The sequence below is a fragment of the Coturnix japonica genome, chromosome 11, assembly GCF_054131305.1.
Source record: "Coturnix japonica strain WE chromosome 11, WE-NBRP24, whole genome shotgun sequence".
Classification (NCBI taxonomy): domain Eukaryota; kingdom Metazoa; phylum Chordata; class Aves; order Galliformes; family Phasianidae; genus Coturnix; species Coturnix japonica.
Genome location: NC_140673.1, coordinates 11,142,085 through 11,165,560, shown reverse-complemented (window position 1 = coordinate 11,165,560; position 23,476 = coordinate 11,142,085). Strand labels below are relative to the sequence as shown.

At 55.4% G+C, this 23,476-nt stretch overlaps 2 protein-coding genes across 4 annotated transcripts; both read left to right on the top strand.

Moving 5' to 3' along the window:
- The first annotated feature begins 157 nt into the window (after positions 1 to 157).
- On the top strand, positions 158 to 6,117 carry HSD17B7 (hydroxysteroid 17-beta dehydrogenase 7). Of its 3 annotated transcripts, none has more exons than XR_014932662.1 (9): positions 158 to 212; positions 333 to 536; positions 643 to 735; positions 1,273 to 1,387; positions 1,849 to 2,043; positions 2,440 to 2,830; positions 3,860 to 3,916; positions 4,399 to 4,497; positions 5,159 to 6,117. XR_014932662.1 is itself a non-coding variant. In XM_015869450.2 (9 exons), exons 1-9 carry the CDS (start codon positions 178 to 180, stop codon positions 5,252 to 5,254), a joined length of 999 nt encoding a protein of 332 aa, XP_015724936.1. In that variant the 5' UTR covers positions 158 to 177; the 3' UTR covers positions 5,255 to 6,117. The 3 variants fall into 3 exon arrangements, 2 of the variants coding, with proteins under 2 accessions (XP_015724936.1, XP_085367287.1); XM_015869450.2 differs by having other exon boundaries at positions 2,440 to 2,544; XM_085511161.1 differs by lacking the exons at positions 158 to 212; positions 333 to 536; positions 643 to 735 and adding an exon at positions 863 to 971 and having other exon boundaries at positions 2,440 to 2,544.
- Positions 6,118 to 13,396: 7,279 nt separating this feature from the next.
- OLFML2B (olfactomedin like 2B) lies at positions 13,397 to 23,390 on the top strand. The gene is made up of 8 exons (XM_015869465.2): positions 13,397 to 13,634; positions 14,283 to 14,546; positions 16,792 to 16,899; positions 18,734 to 18,898; positions 19,593 to 19,821; positions 20,775 to 21,308; positions 21,552 to 21,728; positions 22,007 to 23,390. The coding sequence occupies exons 1-8, from the start codon at positions 13,491 to 13,493 to the stop codon at positions 22,606 to 22,608; spliced, it is 2,223 nt and encodes a 740-aa protein (XP_015724951.2). The 5' UTR covers positions 13,397 to 13,490; the 3' UTR covers positions 22,609 to 23,390.
- Positions 23,391 to 23,476: the final 86 nt, after the last annotated feature.

Below are 23,476 nucleotides of genomic sequence, written 5' to 3'. Positions count from 1 at the left end.
CAACCGTCCCACCGCCCCGCCCCTCCTGTCGCCCCATAATCACGCCACCAAACGTGTGGCCACGCCTCCTGTGCCATCACCCATTGGTCTAGAAGGGAGGCGGGGCCATAACGTAGGCAGGGCTGGCGGATATAGGGCGGAGGGACGGGGCGCGCCGGGAGCGTGGAGTGGAGCGGGATGGAGCGAGTGGTGCTGGTGACCGGAGCCAGCGGGTGAGCGCGTGGGGATGGACGGATGGACGGCTGGGACGTTGGGGGTGGTGATGGTATAGTATGGTATAGTATGGTATTGCTTGTGCTTGTGCTTGTGCTTGATGCTGCTCACCGTTGCAGCGGCGTGGGGCTGGCGCTGTGCAGGCGGCTGCTGGGGGAGGATGGACGCATCCACCTGTGTCTCGCCTGCCGTAATACACAGAAAGCCGAGACCACCCGGGACCTGGTGCTGCAGGAGTTCCCCGCTGCGCAGGTCTCCACCGTGGAGGTGGATCTGGGTAACCTGGCCTCCGTGCTGCGTGCTGCACAGGAGCTGCGCTGCAGGTGAGTGGGTGTCCATAGTGTCCTCATCTGACCCCCCTCTGCTGTCCCCGTGTGACCCCACCGTGTCCCCCCGTGCTGCTCACCCCGCTGTCTGCTCTCGCTGCAGGTTCCAACGCCTGGATTTTGTCTACCTCAATGCCGGCATCATGCCCAACCCGCACGTCAACTTCAAGGCTCTCTGGAAGGGGCTCCTGACCGGGTAAGGATGGGGGTGTCACTGTGGGCCAGCCCTGATTCAAGGCTAAAGGGTCTAAACCAATGGACCCTAACTCAGCTTAGAGTCACAGCTCAGATTGGAAGGGATCTTCAAGATTCTTTTGTTCAAATGAAATCCACGCGTGTTTAGTTGAAAACCTTTGCCCTGGAGCAGCAGGAGGTGTGGCTGTGCGTGCGGTCTGAGCCCTGCTGTTGGGCCAGCTGTGAGCTGGAGGGAAGGTTGGTGCTTAGCCCAGACTTGGGGAGGAATGAGAAACACTTGTGTGTTCTTGGGGGTTGAAGCGTACTCTCAATGTTTCTGTGTTTTTTGGTTTCCCAGCTGTAGGTCACAGTGTTTTGTGATGGCATGGTGTTAATGGGAGAGCTGAGCTGAGCATCAAAGTTATGGTTATGGTACTGCTGGGTGCTGAATGTAGGCACTAGGCTGCTTTCCTTATCTGCTAATAGGTTTCTGCTCCATGCCTGAGATTGGTTTTCAAATCTGAATGCTTCCTTTCTACTTCCCACCCTTGACTTCCAGGAGGCTGCTCCATATGCTGACCACTGCAGAAGGCGTCATGACGCAGACAGACAGACTGAACGGGGATGGGCTGCAGGAGGTGTTTACCACCAACCTCTTCGGGCACTTCATCCTGGTGAGGCTGTGTGAAGGTCTGGGCAGTACAGCACAGTGTGTGCTGATGTGGGTTCTGCCTTACGATCCTGCTGCAACCTCAGGCCTGACAGATAATGAACGATAAGAGCAAAGTCACGAGGTCATTGTAAGGATTAATGCAATCTAAAGCTTAGTCAGTGGGTAGAGGTAAATCAGGCACAGCTCCTTCTCTCTCCAAGGAGGCCACCAAGGCTTGGCTCTGTGGGCTTCTGAGGTGCTCCATTGAGCTGTGCAGGATGCTGCCACTGCGTGTACAGCTTCCTGGGGAAACCTGGGCTGAAGCTGCACTTTGTGGCTGCTTTTTCATTACTTCCTGTACATCTTGGCATGGCTCACGTGCAGCCCATCTATGAAGGATGACCATTAGTAGGAAAGCTGAGCCTGCAGCTTTTCAGTATGGTTAAAATGATGCCATAAAGCATGGTGACAATTCTTTTTCAGATTCGTCAGCTCGAGTCTCTGCTCTGTGGTAATGAAAAGCCATCGCGACTCATCTGGACCTCTTCCAGCAATGCAAGGGAATCTGCCTTCAGCCTGGCTGACTATCAGCATGCCAAGGGGCAGGAATCATATAGTTCCTCCAAATATGCCACTGACCTGACAAGTGTCGTTCTGAACAGGAAATTTAATAAGCAGGTGATGATAGGAATTGTGTGAAGGACTTAATGAGCACCTACTGTGTGTAATTATTGTTGTTGCCTTGCTGCATTAGTTCACTGCAATCAGATATGTGCCTTAATGCATAGGAACTGGCTGTGGCTGCACTGGTGGGGCATGCAAGCTGCCAGCCACCAGGCTTCCTGCTTGGGCCATCCACTACAGAGTATTTCTGATAGCAGAAGCTTTAAGGACCTTGCAAGCTTTGCTTTCCTATTTAAACCAAATAACTGGTCTTAAAGAGCAAAGGGATGAAGTGCTGGCCACTCAGGTGCATGTGCCTGTTGGTGCACTTGAGATCCTGCCAGAAGGAGAGGATAGGAGCCCTTCTTTACTATTGTGTATTTACAGACTGACCTGGTTTCTTCTCTGCAGGGTCTGTATTCCAGCGTTGTTTGTCCTGGCCTCGTTATGTCCAACATGACCTTCAGAATTCTGCCCGTTTTTCTGTGGGTGCTGCTGATGCCCATCATGTTTTTGGTAAGAGGCTTTTAGCTGGTTTGAGGGAGCTCTTTAGGGCAGCCTGCTTGTGGCTTCTCACTACTATTATGGCTCTGTAGCTCTTCTGTTGAATTGAACAGGCTTGCCCTGTGTGGGCAGCTTGCTGACTTGTTTGAGGGGCTGGTGGTTCCTCAAAGCAACCCTGTGGCCTTCTGGAGCAGCAGGCTTCCTGGGAGGAGAGAGGTGGCAGTCTCCTTCTCTAGGAGCTTCTTGGAGCAAGGGGCACAGAGCGGGGAGCTAATGACACCCGTTTAACCCACACCAGGTAGGTGCTGCTGCTCTTGCTACATGCTCTGACACAGCTGGTTATCTGGGGTGGCTTTCAGGGCCTTCTGTCTGCTTCTTGTGGGCTGGTTTTCCAGTGAAGGTGCAAAGCACAGCTTGGAGAATGGAAGGAAAAGGCCTTGTTGCATCTGCTTCTCACTGGGAGGAGGGCACTGCTGGTGTCTTTATTCTGCTGTGTGTTCCTTGTGGGAAGGAGAAACAGGTGTAGCCAGGTCTTGCCAACCTGTCCTTGGGTACTGTGCATCCTGGTTTTCCCAGCAGAGCTCCTCAAAGCAGCTCTGCTGTTGGGAAGTACTGCACACAGACAGAGCTCAGCCTTTCAGCTGTAGCAGCATCAGCAAGACTTCCTGTGCCAGCGTGGTGAGGGCCTGCAAAATAACATGCTTTCCAGCAGCAGTGGAGTTCTGGACAAAGCTTGTCCCTTGTTTCTTGACATGCTGTTTGTTTTTGCAACAGACTTTGACTTTCTTAGAGGCACAGAAAGAACACTGAGAAAATGCCAAGTTGTTTGCTCTCTTTCTATCCTCCTGCTTTCCAAAAGCCGTCTTTGCCTTTGTTCTTATAGCTTCAGCTTTCCAGACTCTGTGCAGTTCTGGCCTTGCTGCAGGCTGCCTGCCCCTGCTGCCTAAGCAGTCAGTAGCTGATCCTGGCAGATCACCTTTCTCCTGTCAATGGAGAAGGCAGTGCCTTCTCACTTGTCTTTAGCACTGATGGTGTTGTGGACCCACTCGTCTCCAGCCATATCACAATCACACAGGGCAGGAGGCACAGTGTCTGTAGCCGTATGCTTGCCTTCCTGCCTGTGGAGTGAGGCTTGCTGGTCTGGTGGGTGGCCCAGGAAACCAAGTTTGTGGGGACAGAGGGATGCTTCAGTTGTAAGTGTGCAGCAATGACTTTAGGCAGATTTGAAAGCATTTCTATCCCTGGTAGGTGGTCTTGTGTTGTTGAGCTTATCAAAGAAACCTTGGGTCAAAATACTAATTCCTTCTTGTATTTTTTCCCCCATCAGATACGTTTCTTTGCCAAGACTTACACTCTGACACCGTATAATGGAGCAGAAGCTCATGTAAGTGCTTCACTATTTAGTTTAATAGCCCTCTTTCTTGGGTAGCTCTTCCCAGCACCTACAGGCTTCAACCAAGAGCCCCTCTACAGGGATGGATTTCTCCTCTGTATCCCTTACAGCAGGGAGTGCTGGGAGACCAGCAGTGACCAGGGCTGATCCCATGGGGCCCTTTGTCAGGTGTCCAGAGAAGGTGTGTGTGTGGGGGGGGGGTTAGGCAAACCTCTTCCCCTTCTTTTCCTGATGGGGAGGGTATTGCCCTGCTTGCTTGCTATCAAACTACAGATGCATAGACAGAAGGAGATGCAGACAGGGTATGTTAAAGCTCAGGGCAGCCAGTTTGGAATTTCTTCTCCAGGTATCTGCTCTCCCCATGCTTAATGAAAGCACCCATGGCATTTTCACCCACGTCAGCCAGCAGATGGGTCCCTACCTATCGGTTTTTGGCTGGGACTGCCTGCGTGACTCTGTGCTGTTTTTCCTAGGTGTGGCTGTTCAAGCAGAAGCCAGAATACCTGGATCCACTTGTGAAGTATCACAGCTGTACATCTGGACTGGGGAAGAACTATGTGGAGCCTAGAAAGGTGAAAGCAGCCTCTTGCTGTAGGGGCTTAGCTTGGCTGGGGTCCTGCTGTGTGCTGCCTGGCACAGAGCACAAGGGTTGGTGATGGAGGTCCTGGGGCTGGAGAGGAAACTAGATGTGTGCTGAGCAGCAGAGAGGGCTGTGGGACTATCTATGAGGTTTTCCTGGAGTAACACATCTGCCATTCCCATGCTAGTCTGGAAGCTCTTAGGACCGGCTGGGAAGGTTTGTGGTGGAGGATGTGGAGCTCAGCATGCTGCAGAGCTCAGACTGTTCTGTCTGTTCCTTAATTGAGCAATCCCTTAATGGGGCTGGGGGTTATGGGAACAAAGGCAACAGTAAATACTTTTACTGTCAGCTGATGTTCAGGTGGTAGCAGGGAAGCGTGGGAGCTGGAGGTACTTTTGGTCTCTGACAGTGTGTTATGGCTGTGACTGCTGCACCACAAGCTTGACTTGAATGGGCTGTGTCTATGACCTGGTTTTTTGGCAGTGAAGATCTTGCTCAGAACAGGATCAGTGTGTTATGATGCTTCCCCATAATATGCTCTGGGCTGGAGATGGATGGCCTTTGGGTGCCCTTCTAGAGCACACAGAGCTGCCCTCAGCATCTGTACAGTCTGCCACTGGTAACATCTCAGTACCTTTCTTATTCTTTTCCAGCTTGATGTGGATGAAGAAACTGCTGAGAAATTTTTCCAGAAGCTGTTGGAACTGGAGGAAAAAACTCTAGAGAAATACAATGACCTCCTAGATTAAATAAAACTCCTCCTCAGTGAGTTAAGGCTTCTATCAGTAACATGGGCTTCCTTCATTCTGGTGCTGCTGTTCTGTGGGCATGTGGTTTCAGCACTGATCTTCCTTCTCTACAGAAGGTGAACAGTTCCTGAAAGTGGAAATGTGAGAACTGAAGAAAAACATTTAGTCTTTGTGGTATGGGATTTTTCTGGCATAAAACTGGAGACCTGGTATAGTTACAACTGTCCTAACACAGGTGTGAGGTGTTGTCTTCTTAAAACATGACTGAGCTGTGTACAGTTCAAGAGGAGCCTCAGAACATGGTTTGAATGTGGCTTGGTGCAGGGAAGGCAACAGCCTGGGGAGCTGCTGGTTTATTGTGGCTCCACCAGTCCTTAGAGATGGTTTTGAACTCATGACCTGTGGCTAATCCTGATATACTTGAAGGGCCCATCTCCAGCTCAGCTGCTTCTGTTTGCACCCCAGAGCTTGGGCCGGCGTTCCACTGAGCCAGTAAGATTGAACCTTGCTGAAGGTCAGGCTGCGTATGGCCCTGAAGCAAAACTCCTGAAGAAGCAGGATTGTCCCTGGAATGGGACAGTCGACCCTTGTCTATGCTGTGAGGAGGGAGAGCTGGAAAACATGAGCCATCCTTTGGATTTGGGGCCCTATGTTCTAGCCATGACTGATTGGGAAGGCTGAAGCTGTTCAAGTTATCTGGGTTTCAGGGCCTGACTGCTGTACTTGTTGCAAGAATGAGGTTACCTTGTTATTTGTATCTATTTAACTGTCTTTTTATATTTAATAAGTATTCTTCTTGTTCTCTATCTCACGAGTACCTGGTGTACTTCCAATGCTGCAACAAATAAAGATATTAGCGCTCACTTGTCCTTGCTTTGATGGAGTTTTTGCTGTGCTATGGGGATGCAGTGAGCTGGGAGGGAGGGCAGACCTAAGTGAGGGGTCCTAAGGGCAGCTGTGAGCAACCTGCTCATGTGCCTTCTAATGAATGCCGGGCATTAGTAACTTCTGAAGACTTCAGTGTGGTTTTGTACACTGAATGCTTGTCTGAGACAGTTTCCCTGCTTCAAGTGCTTGAAACAAATGGGTGTCTCCAGCACTTACTCACTTACCTTGTCACATAACTAGTGATTAATTACTGTGTTACTGGAAATGCTGGCTGTGTGCAGGTACTGCCTTGGGGTAGGCAGGAGGTGGTAGGAAGGCTCAGCGCACGCGAGCTCTGTCTTCTGTATTGCAGATGAAGGATGTGCTTGTGTGGGCCTTCAGTTAAGTATGGTAAAGGCTGTCCTGGACTGCCCTGGTCTCTAGCTTTGTTCAACTGAACCATTCAGGGCTGTAATCCTGCTTTTCTGGGCAGGAAAGGAGATAATGGTAGCAAGCCAGTGGCTGCCTGCCTGCCTGCCTCCCCTTAGATTTCTCTGTACCTTGTCCTACAACACTATTTGGCTATTCGTTCTAGTGAGTAATTAAGCCTTTCTTTTGCTTGGCTTTACACGTGTTTCTTGAACTCTGCAGTGCTTCTGCCCTGGGATTTGGTAGGTATCGTTCATCTGCTACAGCTGTGGATTCTCATAGCCAGAGACACTCCATCATTCCTTATATTATGGATGCTGTGCTCCTTGGTTGCCCAAGGAGGCTGTGGATGCCCCATCCCTGCAGGCATTCAAGGCCAGGCTGGATGTGGCTCTGGGCAGCCTGGTCTGCTGGTTGGTGACCCTGCACACAGCAGGGGGTTAAAATGAGATGATCATTGTCATCCTTTTCAACCCAGGCTGTTCTATGATCCTATGAACTGATCTATATGAAAAAAGCAAACATTTTCTGTTGTGCAAACCTTTAAGCCTGGGATGGAGCAACCAATTTTCAGGATGGGCAGAGGTTGATGACAATAGGTGGGATCTTGCATGATTATTCTGGTGTGTGACTCTGGGCTGAATTGCACTGTCATTGCAGAGGGTGAACCTGGTGGGATGGGACAAGTGCTTTTTGGCTGTGCAGAGGCTCCAGCTCTGTTTCTGTTGCTTGGCCTTCAGCTGGTAACTGTGGGCAGAACCTGATGCCTTGGAAGGGAGGCTGCCCCATGCCTGGGTGCGGCCCAGCTACTTAGTCTCCTTGTCTGGCTCCTTGGAGAGAATGTGCAGGTCAACATGTGTTGCTGGAGAAGTGATAGCTGGGCTGCCCTAATTCCCTATCCCTTCTTCCTGCCCTGGCACTGTGTTGTTCTGGGCTGTCTGGTGCAGGGCTGGTATGTTAGGAGATATTTGGAGCTGTTCTAGGCTCAAGGTGTGCCCTGAGTTGCGGAATGGTTTGGGTGCAGCACCCAATTTGCTCAGCTGCACCCAGAGTGAGATGGTGACCAGAACCATCTGAAGGTGGGCTTTGCCCTTCGTGGTGCCTCTGGCCCAAGCTCAGCTGCATGTCCTGCTTCAGGTGTCTGTCCCAGGTGCCTGAACAGAGCTGGGCTTTGCTCTAAGCTCCATATCTGTGGAACTGATGGCTCTTTGCATGCTGCTCTTGGCTAAAAGGTGTGTGCGTGTGTGTGTAGCTTTATCCCCAGCTAATCCCTCCAGCTTGAGGCACGTCCAGTCATAAAACTGTCAATGGAGAAATGGCAACTGGGTCAAGGAGAGCAAACAAGTACGACACACGTACATCCATCGGCCTCCTCCCAGCGCACTTCTACCTCCTCACCTCGTGCGCTATAGCAGAGGAGGCCCAAGCAGTACCAGTCACAGAATGAACCGGGTTGGAAGGGACCTCAAGGATCATGTAGTTTCAACCCCCCTGCCTGGCAGGGCCACCAAACATACACCTTTACTAGATCAGGTTGCCCAGGGCCCTGTCCAACCTGGTCTTGAAACCAAGGTGTGAGTCAAGAGTTCTGCTTGGGTTGTGCACATGGAACTGGCAAAGCCCTCATGCAGCAAAAGCAGCTCTTGCCATGAGTGCACGGGCAGGGGTGACAAAGACAGGTGAAAAATGCAGGGACGTGTGACAAGTGACAAGTCTGGAATGGCAGTGGTGAGTCAGTGCTGAAGCAGGAGTCTTCTGCTGGTCTGGGGGCTTCCAGAGATGCTCTGAGGTGGGTGCTAAGCATGAAAGCTTGCCATGGTTGTTTCACAACATCCTGCATGGCTGAGCTGTGTGTTCTTCCTTTGTTGGCTATTGTGGCAGGTCTGCAGCAGCTGATCTCTTGGCTCTACAGGCAAAGGAGTTGCATTGCTCCACGTGCAGCTCAGGTCCACCACCACTTATAACCCAACTGGCTTTACCTATGTAGGACACTGGTTGTAGGAGTGGGAGTGGTAGGGCTGAGATCCACTGGGCTGGGTGAGCTCTGCCCCTCTAGCACAGAATCGCTAGTAAGCAGATTGGTCCCAGTAAACAGATGCAATGCAGCCATCCTATTTCAAAACATCCAGCATTAATCTTCCAGTGCTGGCTTTGTTGTTGGCAGTGCTTAGAAGGAGCTGCCCGTGCTAGGGGCAGACAACCCAGTGCAGAAGGGCTGGGCTGCAAGTGGGAAGACAAATCTTTCTAGGCAGCCTTGCAGGAGCAAAACAGCTCGAGGGAGAAGAACCAGCAGGGTATGGGGTTGGGTGGTTTTGCTGCTGGCTTTGGCTGCAGGCAGGTTCCTTGCAGGATCAAGGTAGAGACAGGAGATGCCATGTTGTTTCCCTTTGCCCCCCATCCCCCCACAGGCCTGCATCAGGGCTATGGGTGCCTTGGTGTGGCTGTCATTGCTGTCCCATGACACACAGGGCCAGGCTGGGTGGCATTTGGGGGTTATTAGGTCCCGGATATGCTGCTGGTGGTACCTCGTGATGCTGGTGGCACGTGGTGAACATGTCCCCGTGACACCAGCCCTGCTGCTTGCTGTCCATCTGGTGCCAAGCTGTGCTGTGTCATCAGCCACATCAGGCCCTGCCGGCACCTTGCGTGACCCAGGGAGCATCAATCAGCTCTTTATCAGCCCTTGCTCACATGTCTTTGCTCCCCACCTTTTCCGCTTGGCTGTGCAGCAGTGATACTCCAGGTCAGGATGTGAGGTGTGGGCACGTGGCGGGTCGGTTCCTCGTCCATGTGGGAGCTGTGGGCTGAACTGCAGTGTCCTGAGCTTTATGAGAACACAGCTTGTCAGAACAGGACGGGCAGCTCCAGCTCTTACCTGTGCTTGGTTCACAGTTCTGCCAAGTGCTGAGCACCAGTTTTGCTGCAAGTTTTGCTGCCTGCCTGTGTGGAGCTCTGTCTGCATTTTCCTGCAGTTCCTGGAAAGCAACTTCTGTTTGAGCTTGAAGTATCCCCAGGACATTTGAGTGGGGATCAGAGATCAGAACAGGTTTTGCTTCCTTGCTTCACCCAGCTTTGAACAGTCACCTAGAGCTTCCTGAGCCCTCTGTGGGCTGTCTCCCACCAAGGCAGGGACCTGGGCTCCTGGCCTGGGTGTTGGTGTTGGCTGTAGAATCCTAGGATGGCTTTGCTAAGCAGACTGAGCGTGCTGTGCTGCCCTGGAGGCTGGGCACAAGGAGAATGTGTTTTGAAACCCAAAGAGGTGGAACCTCCCATTGATCACAGGGGCTTGAGCAGGTTTAATTACAGTGTGCAGTGGGGACAGTGCAAGCCAGCTGGAGGGAGGCAGGATGTGTACAGCTGTGTGTACACACTATGGGGGAAGAACAGAGGGAAGAAATGGGGATGGACTCTCCCCTCCATTGCCCTCTGGCTGGAGCAGCTGTGGGGCATGGATTTCAGAGTAATATGGCTACAAAGCAGAATGTGTTTGAAGTCCCACATTTCTCTTGGTGCAGCAATCTGGCCTGAACTCTGTACGCAGCTCCTGTGCAGCTCAGCTTGGTGTGGATTCTCCAGAATCCAGCTTCAAGGTGCACTTACCACATGGAATAGACCCGCCCATGAAGCTGGGGGCACGTTGCAGCCCCCTGGTACAGCTAAGCACTCCTGGCTTTGACAGAGCTCCCTGCCTGGCCAGGCCATGCTGCAGAAGAATGTTGGTACGGGCATGACTCCTGCGGGCAACATGCTGAGCAGCCTCAGAACCAGCTCCCTTCCAGGTCAGGTGTGCATTCACTGAATCCCATTTGACTCATAAACAGAAACAGAATTGTCGTTGCTGAGGTCAGTTGGGAGCCACTCAAATTGCTGGGCAATTCAGATTTGCGTCATGAGCTTTCCTGCATAGTCACTCTGCTCCTCAGGATGGATTTCCTCCTCCAGTGGATAGAGATGGCAGTGACCTCTCCCCATCTTGGCACAGGAGCCAATGCGTAAGGGGCTGTGAACCCACCTTCCTGCCCTCTAACCATGACCCAGGTGAGAGGCTTCTGCTGGGGCTACTTTTCACTCTAAGTGCTCAGCTGGCCCTTGCAGTGGCAGAAGCATTGCTTTCATGAGAACCTTTGGTCTGCAGAGCTCCAGGATGTGACAGCATACACCTTGAGCCTGTTTCTCTGCATGATCCCTGTAAGGCACAGCCGGGTGACGTAGTGCACTGGGGGTAATGGGGCCGGCCTCCAGCAGCTTTGGCCTCTACTATCAGGATGTGGTCTGCCACCAGAGGTCATGGGACCAGAGAATGCAGGAGGTGAGGCCGTGGGAAGTTGCTGGCAGCTCTGGCATGCACCAGGCATGTGCAGGTGGTGAATCCCACCACGAAAGGTGGGTACCTCTCAGCTAAAGAAGTAACTGGCTGTGAACCCAGGGCTCAGTGCTGAGTGTGGTGCTGTTCAACCTCCGCATGGATGATCTGGGTGATGGGGCACCCTCAGCACTGTCTGCAGATGACAAACATGGGAGCAGCAGCTGCTGGTACACCAAAGGGAGGTGCTGCCATCCAGAGGGACTGGAAAAGTGGGCTGGTGGGAACCTCCAGGAGCTGAGCGAGGAGAAGAGCAGGGTCCTGGCCCCGGGAGGAACAAGCCCAGGCATTGGGATGCCTGGGAGAGCAGCGTTACGGAGATGGAGCCGATGGTCCTGGGGGACACCTGGTGGACAGCCCGGCATTAGCCCCGGCGCGCTCCGCGCAGCGAATTTCATCAGTGAGCATCCCGAGTCGTGCAGCTGCAGCAGCAGCTCGGCAGGGCCGGCCGCACCGCGGGATGGTGCTGCGGTGCCTCTGAGAGCGTCCCCGGGGCAGCGGCAGCAGCCGGAAGGCTCCCTTGGATCGGAGCCCCTTGGATGGGGCTCGGCTCAGCGAGATCTGGCTCTGCACAGCGCGGCACAGCCCGGCTCGGGATGGCACGGCCAAGCTTTTCCTGCAGTGGGACTCCCTGCTGGCTCGTGCTCAGCCGTGCCGAGCCATGCTGTGCAGCGCCAAGCTCTGCCACTGTGACAAGCCGTGCTGAGCCCTCCCAGTGACTGGGCTTGCTAATTTCAGGGCCAGGACCCCTGCACTTCTCCTCGCTCAGCTCCAGGAGGTTCCCACCTCTCCAGTCCCTCTGGATGGCAGCACCACCCTTTGGTGTATCAGTAGCCGCTGCTCCCATGTTTGTCATCTGCAGACAGTGCTGAGGGTGCCCCATCACCCAGATCATCCATGCGGAGGTTCACCAGGACTGTAGCACCACTGACCTCCAGGGTACACTGCAAGCTGCTGGCCTCCAACCAGACCGCACTGTCTCCTTTACCCGTCCTTTCAGGTGTCTGAATACAACAACGAGATTCCCCTGGCCCTTCTCCAGGCTGCTCTCTCATCCTCTCCTCATCTTTGTGGCCCTTCACATCACTCTTCCAAGAAGCTCCATGTCCCTCCTGTACTGTGGGGCTGGGCACTGTGCTCCTGGTGAGGCCTCACCAGTGCCAAGCAGAAGAGCAGGATCACTGCAATGCTCAGCCTGATGCAGCCCAGCACCACCCATCTTATTTTTGCAGCAGGGACACTGTGCTGGCTCAGCTTGGCATAGCACAGCCCCAGCCTTGTGACAAAGCTCATGCAGGAAGGAAGCAGTGGAGCCCAGGTGAGCTTGCAGCCTCCCGTCCCACACAGCTCAGCAGACCCTGAGGCACACTGGCACTCTCTGCTGTCCTCCTTCTGCTGGTTTGCCCTGTTGGGTTATTTCTTGGAGGAGGAATGTTCACAACTTAGAGCTGACCGCAGTGAGTCTGTATTTCTCACCACTGTCTCCTCTTGCTCCCAGAGGACAGGCTTAAACTTGCCTTCAGCCCAAACTAAATACCACCAGAACCACTCTCTTCCCCAAGTACAGAAAAGAAAGCACCAAAGGATGCTGATAACATGTGAGATCCTTCCTTTTCCATGCCCTGTGCATCCTTAGGCTGCCTGCCCTGTATGCCCGCAGTGTGCCCGAGATGAGAGCCGCTCTGCCTCCTGACAGCAACCAGGCTGCTATGAGGCTTTTAGTTTGACACCATATCTCCATTGTCCTGTCTGTCCCCTTCCTTCTTACAGCCCCCGTGTACACTGACAGGCTGCTCTCAGGTCTCCTTGGAGCCTTCTCTCCATGCTGAACAGCCCCAGCTCTCATCCTGTCCTCACAGGGAGGTGTTCTACCCCTTGGGTCACTCTTGTGGCCCTTCTCATCCACAAACTTACTAGGGGTGCACTCATCCCCACTGTCAGTGTCATGATGAAGATGTTAAGGAGCACTGGGACCAGAACTGACCAGTACTGACCCCTGCAGGACACTGCTCACCACCAGTCTCCATCCATTGACACTCTGTGAGTGTGATTCCCCCACACACTCCTCATCCATCCAACAGTCTACTTGTTATATCTGTCTCTTTCCAGTTTGGAGAGAAGGATGTTACAGGGGACTGTGTCCAAGGCCGTACTGATGCCCAGATACACGACATCGCAGGCTCTTCCCTTGTCCACTGCCGCACGGCTGCTACAGCCCGGGCAGACTCCAGTCCTGAGGTCAGCTCTCCAGCGCATGTCGAGCCCTGCATCGCCCCGGTGGGGCTAATACAAGCTCAGGATGTCCCCCTCGGTGCATTCCGGTAGCATCGTGGATCGATCACAGCTCGCGGCAACCGCTTGGGTCCACCTGCCCCCCGGGGGTCGGCCCGGCCCCGTTTCGACTCCGCCTTCTCTTGCAACGGGGGGGGGGGCAGGGAAGGAGGGAGGGAGGGAGGGAAGGAGGCGGGGAGGGAGGCGGGGGCCCGGCCCGGCCCCGCCCGCCCCATCCGCGCCGCACCTGAGCGAGAAGCGGCGGCTCCGCGCCCGCCCCGGCCCCGGCTCCGGCCCCGTGGTCCCATGGCTCGGCCGCTGCCGCTGCTGCTCTGCCTGGCCGCGCTGGTCGCCGGCTGCCGGGCAGAGCCGGACCCCACCGGCACCGCCGGGCCCTCCGCCGAACCGCTGCAGGACGAGGCGGACAACCAGGAGAACATCCTCTCGCAGGTACGGGGCTGCTTTGGGGCCGATGCTTTTGGGAAGGATGCTATTTGGGGGCGGTGCTGCTCGGGGGAACGTTGCTTTTAGGGAGTGATGCTCCTTGGGGTGTTGCGTGCACCCGGGGTGCTGAGACGTGCGTGCCTTGCGCTGTGCTGGGGGTGCCGTGCATGATCGGGGTGGGCGCATCTGAAGAGGGGTTTATTCGCTCCGCTTTGTTCCTGCTTTGAAACACCGACCCGAGGACGTCCCTGGGGGGCTCGGGGAAGGTGGGGGGTGGTCCGTGGGTGGGGATGTGCCGCAGCCTCTTTGTGTGCGGGCTCTTCTCCGCCCGGGATGCGGCGGAGGGCTCTGTTGGCTTTGGCCGATCCGATCGTGTGCTATTATCTGCCCTCGGAAATGGTTAACGCGGAGCCTATTGGAAACATACCGTCAAAGTTATTTTTGTGCTCGGGCTTTCAGAAGCTCTGTCTGCAAATCTCCGTAAAGGAAATTCCTGGCATTGTATGGGGCTAATCACAGTCCCACCACCAGGTTACGCTGCTTGTAGGGTTGTTCGGTATAGGATTCTATAAGGTTCAGGATGTCCAAAGAATCCTTCAAGTCAGAGGGGAGGGGTCGGACATCCCCACAGGGCCGTGACAGTGCTGTGCTCAGCTCTTAGGTGACTACGACAAGGTGAAGGCGGTGTCCGAGGGCTCCGACTGCCGCTGTAAGTGCCTGGTGAGACCCCTGGGCCGCGGTGCCTGTCAGCGCATCAACCAGGGCGCCTTCCGTGCCGAGGATTTCTACACTGTGGAGACCGTCACCTCGGGGCCCGGCTGCAAGTGTGCCTGCGTGGCCCCCCCCTCGGCTCTGAACCCCTGCGAGGGGGACTTCAGGCTGCAGAAGCTGCGGGAGGCGGACAGCGGGGACCTGAAGGTAAGAGGAAGGATGGAGGCTGAGGGTTTGTGCTGCTTGGGAGCGCTCAGGATGCTTCTGGGGATTGCTGCCTCCAGCTGGCAAGTGTCAGAGCCTTTGTGGATGGATGGATAGATGGGTGGATGGATTGGTGGAGAGATGGTGGGATGGCTGGACACATGGATGGGATGGTTATATAGATGGATGGGCAGACATCTGTGCTGTTTCCTTCCATCACCACGTTAAGGTTCTTGCCGTGGAGAAGTGTGTGGCCCAGAGCACTTTGGACAGATCAATGCTGCCTGCTGCATCCAAAGAACAGCATGGGGGTATGGCCCTAAAACACAGCCAACATACAGTATTCATAGTGGATTCTGAAAACAAATTTCCCTGCTCTTTGTCCCTTTAAAGAGATCCGCTGAAGCCTCTTTCTTCATCTGCTTTGAGAGCATTTGTCTGTTACTCTCAGATCTGCACACTTACATAGAAGTGAGGCTGGGACAGAAGGATGGAGGTGTGTGGTCAGACGCCACCCATCCCCACTGCCTCGCTCCTTCTGGGAGCCATTGCCCTGTTCAGGGAGGTGGTGGCAGGATTTGCCCTTTCAAGATGTTGGCACTTCTGGACCATTTGCTGTCCCGCTGGTGATGCTTTCTGCCGGTTCTGGGCTGCATCCTGGCTGGGGTCAGCCCTGCACAATAACTCGTTCCCATTGGTTTGGAGCTGGGGATGTGTCTCATCTTGTCAGACCGCAGGCAGTGAGCAGCCCACTGTCCAAGCTCCCTACAGTGGGGGGAGATGACAGGCATGGGCAGATAACCCAGCATGCTGGGGAAGGAGGGATTGCTCTGCAGCTCTCCAGCGGTCCCTCGCTCTCCAGGAAGCTCAGCTGGGCTGAGGTGAAGCTCTGAGACCAGCATAGCCCTGTTAGAGCCTGTGAGGATGCAGCTGGCACAGCGCAGCACAGCTTGGCTCTGTCTGCTTCCCAGCCATGGTGTGAGCACTCCTCTAGGAACTGGCCTCACTCACAGCCCGCCTGGCGAGGATCCACACCCAGGGCTTTCCTTTGCTGTGTGAGGATCAGGAGCTGTGAAAGCAGGTGGCTTAGTTACCAAGCACTTCTCTGGGAAGGGACCTGGAATGAGAGGCAGGCAATGCCATGAGCACCCCATCACACGTGCAACGTGTCCCAGTGCAATTGTGACTTGCTGCCCCTGTGCTTATGAGTGTAGCTGTGTACAGCCCACAACAAGTGCATGCTCAGGAGGAGCTGGAACACAGCTAATGAGGTCTACAACCCCTGTGCCTTGGGGAAGCCATCCAGCCCGGGTGGAAATGCGTTTCTCTAGTGTCTGTCTGGCAGCCCACGTGTGCATTGTGTCAGCCGTCATGGTCCAGTTCTCAGCAGAAAAGTGGATGCACAGCCATAAAACAGCCTTGTCTCCGCTGCTGCCATTTTACTTGGCACAAAGGGAAACTTTCCTTCGCTGTCAGCTCCGCGGGGAGACTGCAGGGGCTGGGTTGGAAACTGCGAGCGCCGCCAGCAGTGCTGCCTGCATTGCTCTCGTGTTTATGGAGCTGTGCTGAATGGTTTGACTTGCTGGGAGAAAATGTCGCCTTCTTGCAGTGGTTCCCACTCACCAATGATGCTCAGTGGCTGCACGGTGCCGTGCTGTGTGTGTTCATGGCTGAGGGCAGCAGGAGAGGCTGTGGTCAGAGCAGGAGCACAGTGCTGGGGGTATCACTGTCCCCAGGGTCTCCTGAGGTCACCTGTCCTCACCCATGTGCAGGACATCTCCAAAGCAGGGCTGTCAGGGGAAGGCAGGATGCAGCATCCCTCGGGTGAAGTTGCTCTCCAGGGAAGCCAGCTCTTACCAGGCTGGCGCTGATTGAGGTCCCTGCGTGCTGTTGCATTTGTGAGTATTTTTATATCTTTTAACAAGTTTCTTCTTGTTCCAAGAAAAACAAGCCTGGGATGGCAGGAACTCAGAGCATGATCTCAGGCTCCCTTTTATTAGCACTGCGGTTCTCCCCTTGGCTCATCTGTTGCCACTCAGGGCAGCCTGGGGCTGGGCAGAGCCATGGGCAGCGCTTCTCATCTCACACACCATCCCTGGGGCTCAGGGCTGTCTGTACAAGGGAAAACAACTTGCTTCTTAGTGAACTCCTTGTGTTCAGATGTGTGCATTATTTTGGCTATAGAAACCACACCGGGTGCCTCATAGCAAAGCCCTGAGCCTGATAGAGCACTCCTTTTGTCTTACAGCTGTCCTCCATTGTTGAGATGCTAGAAAGTGCCTTCTATGGCCTGGATCTGCTAAAGCTGCATTCGGTCACAACGAAGCTGGTGGGCCGGGTGGAGAGGCTGGAGAAGGTAAGGGGGTCAGAAAGAGCAACACAATAGAAAGGTGATGTAAAAGGTGTAATGACAGAGGGACTAACAAAACAGAAAGGTCTCATAAGGGAAGGGAAATAGACTACTCACACCTTTACCTGAACATCAAGGCTCACGAGGGAAACCTCCACCAAGAAGGAATCTCCAGAAAGAGCTCCTTCCCCAGTGGCAGTCAGCCTTTAAATGAGGTCTAAGAGAGGCACAGCCAGGCTCCATCCCTTGGGATCACACACCTGAATTGCCTTCACCTGTGCTCCCAGGGCTGACCGGGTCCTTTCCCCAGGTGCTCAATCAGTGGTTCAGGCCAGGACTCAACAGCTGCCACACAACGACTGAGCTGCATCTCAGCTTGCCTTGAGAATAGCTGAGCCTTCAGTGCTGCTTGAAAGATAGAAAGACAGCATCCATAGCTGAGTGTTTCCTTGGCTGGTGTGATGCGTGGGGTGCAGTGCTGAGCCGTGGGGTCCCAGGCTGCCAGACGGAGTGCTGAGTGCTCTCTCTGTAGCAGCACAGTCCTGCAGGCTGCAGCCAAGCGGCGATGATTTAGAAAGCCAAAATTCCACTTGCTATGTGTTTCGGGAAGGCACGGTGCTCAACGCCTGGGGTCAGGGAGGAGGCAGCTGGGAGGAGCACAGTGCTGCAGAACCTGGGTTTCCAAGCAGGGAGTTGACCCAAAAAAGGGGAAAGGGGTTTTGAGGTCTAAAATTAATAAAGCACCGATGCTTCTGGTTGTGATCCCACCCTCTTCCTGTGGCTTGGCGTGCTCTCCAAACACTACTTGATTTTACCACTGAGCTCTATGCTGTCAGGGAAGGGGAGAGGGTTTGTCTGAGCTTTAGGCTGGCTAGCTGGAAGGGTCTGGGGGCTTGGAAATACCAAGGGAGGTATTGCCCCCACTGTGCCTCTTCTTACTGCTCTGCCACTGCTGGAGGGCAGAGCGCTGGGATGTGAGAGCACAGGAGAGGGCTGGCGGGGCCGCAGGCAGACTGTGAGCAGCTGTGAGCAGCCCCCTGTTGCTGGCTCAGCACCCGGATTTCTGCCTGCGCCGGCCCAGGATCCGGTGCTGGACAGCTGAAGCATCGCAGGAGAGCCTGGCGCTATGTCAGGGGGCCAGAGGGTATGTTTGGGCAGCTGGGCCCAGGCACAGCAGCTGGGCAGCACTGGGGAGCATCAGAGGGCAGCGATCTGGGGTAGCTCTCAGCTGGACGAGTTGGGTTTTGTCACAGCAATGGCACAAAATAGGCAATAGGGACACAAGGCTGTTGGAAGCAGCCTCCCTCCCCAAGGGAGGAGGGTACTGGTGTTGCTCAGGGGACGCTCCTGGGAGAGCATCTTTAGCTCAGCAAAAATCTTGCTGGGAAGTCCTGGTGTTATTGTACTCAGCCTGAAAATGGAACACTAACACCGTGGCTCACAAACCCTGAGCAAAGGCTCTGATTCTTTTGAGGGTGGTCAGCAAATGGGACTTGGGTCAGAGTTTGTGCAGAGAGGAGAAGGGATACAAATTGTTTCCATTGTGGTGTCAGCAAAGCAATGAGCTGTGGGATGCAGTCTGCAGAGCGAGTGCCTCTGGTTTGTGTTCAGCCCGCAGCTGCCGCTTCAGCTGGCAATTCTGGGGTCACAGATGGAAGTCACAATGGATTTTAGGAGAAATTAATGGCAGGACAGTTTCAAAACAAAGGACTGGGGTGTTGGGGAGTGGGGAGCAGGGGACATCTTACACCCAACCCCATGGAGACAGAGCTCAGGGCCCTGCCATTCCCCTGGCTGCAGGGCTCCAGGCTGGGGTCATGTCCCCCCTCTCATTTCCCAGGGCATGTCCAGGAATGCCACGCAGGCAGGAGTCAGCGTGGAGGAGCCCCCGTCAGAGCCCCAGCACCGTGCTGGGGAGAACTGCTCCAGCCTCATCTCCAACAGCCTGGCTGACATCGAGAGCTCGCTGCAGCGGGACGCGGAGGCTGCGTATGTGCACCCTGAGGTAGGGCTGCACAGCACCCATCGGTTGGGCATCCTGGTGGGGTACCCCAGTGCTGGCAGCGGGCTGCTCTCCCTGCTCAGCACAGCCCTTGTCCCCCAGTACAGCCAGGCTGTGCTGGCTCAGCTGCTCCAGCCTCCCCTCCTGCTCCTCCAGGTCGGAGGGGCCGAGTGCTCGGAAAGGCTGATGTCATCGCGGCCGGCTGGGAGCCTGGGACGCTGTGGATTAGCAGGGTTTGGGGCACGCAGCCTGCTGCTCTCTGCTCTCCATCCTGAGCGGTCAGATGGAGTGGCTCCTGGCACGCTCTGCCCCTGTGATACCCACAGCACTGCTCCTTGTTGGGGCTGAGCCTGCCCTGCCCAGCGGAGCAAAGTGTGGGGCTGCTGTCACCCTGAGTGACCTCATTTCCCAATATTCCTTCTCATTGTTAATTGCAGCCGGGCTCCAAAGGAATCCTGGGCCCGCCCTCAGCCAAATGGGCATTGCTTCAATGCTCGGGCTGGCTTTCCATTTTGCTTTAATGAGCTGAAATCCTGCAGCCATGAGCTGCAGCTGCTGCGGTGCTGGGCTCCTGGCCCCCTGCTCAGCCTCAGTACAGCCGTACGCTGTATGGTGGCTCAGGGGCTGAGCAGGTCCTTGCAGGTCCAAATTTGGCTATTTGGGCCCATCCCATAGCAACTTGTCTTGTTTCTTACAGGGCAAGTACGAGGAAAGGTTCCTGAAGGATGAAACCATCTCGCAGCAGATCAACTCTGTCGAGTCCCTTGCAGAGCTGCACCTCGCTTCCGAGGAGGGGAAGCCTGAGCAGCTCCTGCAGAGGAAGCTGAGCCCGCGGAGCCGCCCTCCCTCCAAGCCCACCATTGTACGAGGGGTCACCTACTACAAGGCTCAGTCCTCCGAGTCCGACAACGACATCGAGGAGCAACGTGAGTCAGACCCATGGCTGCCTCCTGCACCCTGAGCAAAACGAGAGGGGGAATGCAGGGCTGTGAGGTGTCCAGCAGTGCTGTCATAGTGATTTTGGCTCCTGGAGGTTGGGATGGGAGCAGAGGGATGGAGATGTGTGCTGGGAGACCCATGGGTGCAAAGAGGAGCAGGCAGGGATGCACAGTGTTATGGTAAGGCTGCTGGTGAGTGGTGGAATGAGAGAACTGAGCAGCAAGGAGCAGGGATGGATGAGCTGCTAATCCTGGGATGTGGTTTATGAGGAGGCCAGGGAGCAGCAAAACTGGAGCTGCGGGAGGTGGAGACATGGAGTAAAGGGGGAAGGTATTGTACTATCAAGTCCTGTTCCCCTCCGGCAGGCTGTGTGGCTGAAGCAGGGTGTATTGATCTACAGCAGCAGAACCAATTGGTAAATCACTGCTGAAAACAGCAGTGTGAGCATCCAGCCTCTGACCTGTGCATGGGGAGCAGTGAGGTGGTGTTACTGCATGGAAAATGTATGGTAGCTAAGGAAACAAGTCCCTGCCACAGCCAGAAATACAGAATCAATGCCTCTCCAGAAAGGAAACACAAGCTGATGATGTATGTAAGTCCTGCACATGTGCCTGATGTCACTGCAGGGTCGTGTGCTGCAGGGCTCAGAGGGGAGCCAGGATCCCTCTCTCCGTGCAGGGTGCCCGGGGGGCACCTGGCGAGGCAGGGTCCCAATAAACTGAGTGCACAAAGCAGCACACAGCTGTTGGGTGCAAGGCTGGCTCAGCAAACAGGTTAGGTCAGTGCAGCCCTGCAAGGACCCAGGAGATCTCGGATCCATTTCTCTGGCTGGGAATTAGGAAGAAAAATGGCAGATAGATGGATTCAGAACAGAGGGGTAGCGAGGGGAGGTGCAGGGCAGACGGCTGCGGCTCTGCTGACCCTTGTCTGTGCCTGGCAGAGGACGAGCAGTTCAGTGGGGACAACACTGTGGATCTGCTGATTGAGGACCAGCTGCTGCGGCCCAGCGGGAGGGCGGGTGAGGCTGTGAGGAAACCATCCCCGGTGGGGTGGCCGCCCACCCCCAGCATCGACCCCAGCACCGCACCAACCACCCTGCCCTTGTCCACTGCCGCCTCCGTGGGGCCGACACCAGAGCCCACCACTGCCAGCCTGCCACCACCTACCATGGAGCCTGCAACCACACTTGGGGTGCTGCCTGAGGAGGAGACCCCACAGCTGCTGACAGCATCAGCCAGCGTGGTGGCACCCACGGCCACCGAGAGCCCGCCCGTGGCCAACAGCTCCGTTCCCAGCCCTCCTGCAGCCCCCACCACCACCCAGACCTCATGGGATGTGGGGATGAGCCCTGAGCCTGGCATGGGGAGCAGCCCGGGACCCCTGGAGCAGGCCAGCACCCCCCCACCACTCAGCACCACCATCCCTGCCACCCCAAAGCAGGCCCTGGAGGAGGAGGACATCAGGAACATCATTGGTGAGTGTATGTGCGTGGCCGCAGGTCCCATCCCCTCCTGCTGGCTCTTGCCTGTGGTATGGATTTAGTCACAGGTAGGATGTGGAATGGAGACCCTGGGCAGTGCTTTACCAGGGCATCAAGTGTCACTTGTTAACTCTGGAACCTACTGCAGCCCCCTCCTTGTGCAAGTGGTGGGCAGGGGGTGAGCGGAGTGTGTGGCTGTCCTGCTTCCAGCTTCACCATCCCCTCTGCCACATGCAGGACGCTGCAAGGACACGCTGTCCACCATCTCGGGGCCCACCACTCAGAACACCTACGGGCGCAACGAGGGGGCCTGGATGAAGGACCCTCTGGCCAAGGAGGAGCGGATCTACGTCACCAACTACTACTATGGAAACACGTTGGTGGAGTTCAGGAACCTCGACAACTTCAAGCAAGGTGGGGTTGCACTGTCCCTACACTGCCATGGCTGTGTCAGCTGGTCCCAAAACCACCCTTGTTCCCTGCCACGGGGATGAGAAAAACCCTCTTGGGTGGTGGTAACCCAGTGTGTGAGATTGACTGTGTGGGGTTCAGAGCATGGGGCAAGCCCAGCTGCCCATGGTGGCTGTGAGCATGTTTGTCACCACTGGGGGGCTGGGAGGGAGCCAAAGGCAGGGCTGAAGGCCAGGCCCCAAAAGGGAGGATTTCACCAGTGTGGCCTCTCTGTCCCTCAGGGCGCTGGAGCAACTCCTACAAGCTCCCCTACAGCTGGATCGGGACGGGCCACGTTGTCTACAACGGGTCCTTCTACTACAACCGGGCCTTCACCCGCAACATCATCAAATATGACCTGAAGCAGCGATACGTGGCCGCCTGGGCCATGCTGCACGACGTGGCCTATGAGGAGTCCACGCCGTGGCGATGGCGCGGCCACTCAGATGTGGACTTTGCTGTGGACGAGAATGGCCTGTGGGTCATTTACCCAGCCATCAGCTACGAGGGCTTCAACCAGGAGGTGATCGTGCTGAGCAAGCTGAACGCAGCCGACCTCAGCACCCAGAAAGAGACGACGTGGCGGACGGGCCTGAGGAAGAACTTCTATGGGAACTGCTTTGTCATCTGTGGGGTCCTGTACGCGGTCGACAGCTACAACAAGAGGAACGCCAACATCTCCTATGCCTTCGACACGCACACCAACACTCAGATCATCCCCCGGCTGCTCTTTGAGAATGAGTACGCCTACACCACGCAGATAGACTATAACCCCAAGGACCGCCTGCTCTACGCTTGGGACAATGGCCACCAGGTCACCTACCATGTCATCTTTGCCTACTGAGAGCCCTGTCACGGGGCACTGCGAGCGAGGGGCCACCAGCACCTTTTATTGTTGTTATTTTTGTTATTATTATTATTATTATTTTGTACAAATCAAAGAGTACGTGATGGGTTTTTGTCTCAGGCTCTTTAGATGGCGGATTGTAGATCGATCCCCAGGCCAGGACCACCCCTTTCTCCCTGGTGTGACCTTGCCTCTGTGCTCGAGGGCAGTGCGGCGGGGCCCATGGCAGCAGGGCTGCTCCTTTTGGGGGACACCAAGGAGGAGGTGGCCCTGACATAACCCTGCTGATGTTTTTTAGATGAAAGCCATCAGCGCTTTGCCCCAGGCCCAGTGCAAAGCTGGCCTTTCTGCTGCAGGCACCAGCTCCTGGCAGGACAGTGGTGTCCACCCATCCTGGTGGAGGGGTGCACTGTCCCCTCTGGGGGCCACCCTCCCACCTGACAGTCAGTGGGTGCTTGGGAGATCCTGCTGTACAACACGCACAGCCCTGGTGCTGGCACTTAGCTGAGGACTGTCCCCTCTCCCCCCGACTCTGCCCTTTGCAGCCTGCCCTGGGGGCTCCACCTGGCCTGGTGGGAAGGCTGTGGGTGCCGGGCTGGGAGCTGGCAGTGGGAGGGGGGCACTGTAAATATGTGTAGATGACTTCTGTTTGTGCGTTTTGTAACCAAAATAGTCCCCATTTGGTATTTGCCTCACGGAGGTCCCAGCCTCCGCCCCTCCAGCCTGGCACCACCTTGTATTTACCTGCTGTTAATAATAAAAGATCAAGTACCTTTGCAGTGCTTGGGGCTTTCTTTGGGTCTGGGTCACTCACAAAAAATGGATGGCTGGGAAGGGTGCTTGGTGTCCTTGTCGCCAGCGATGC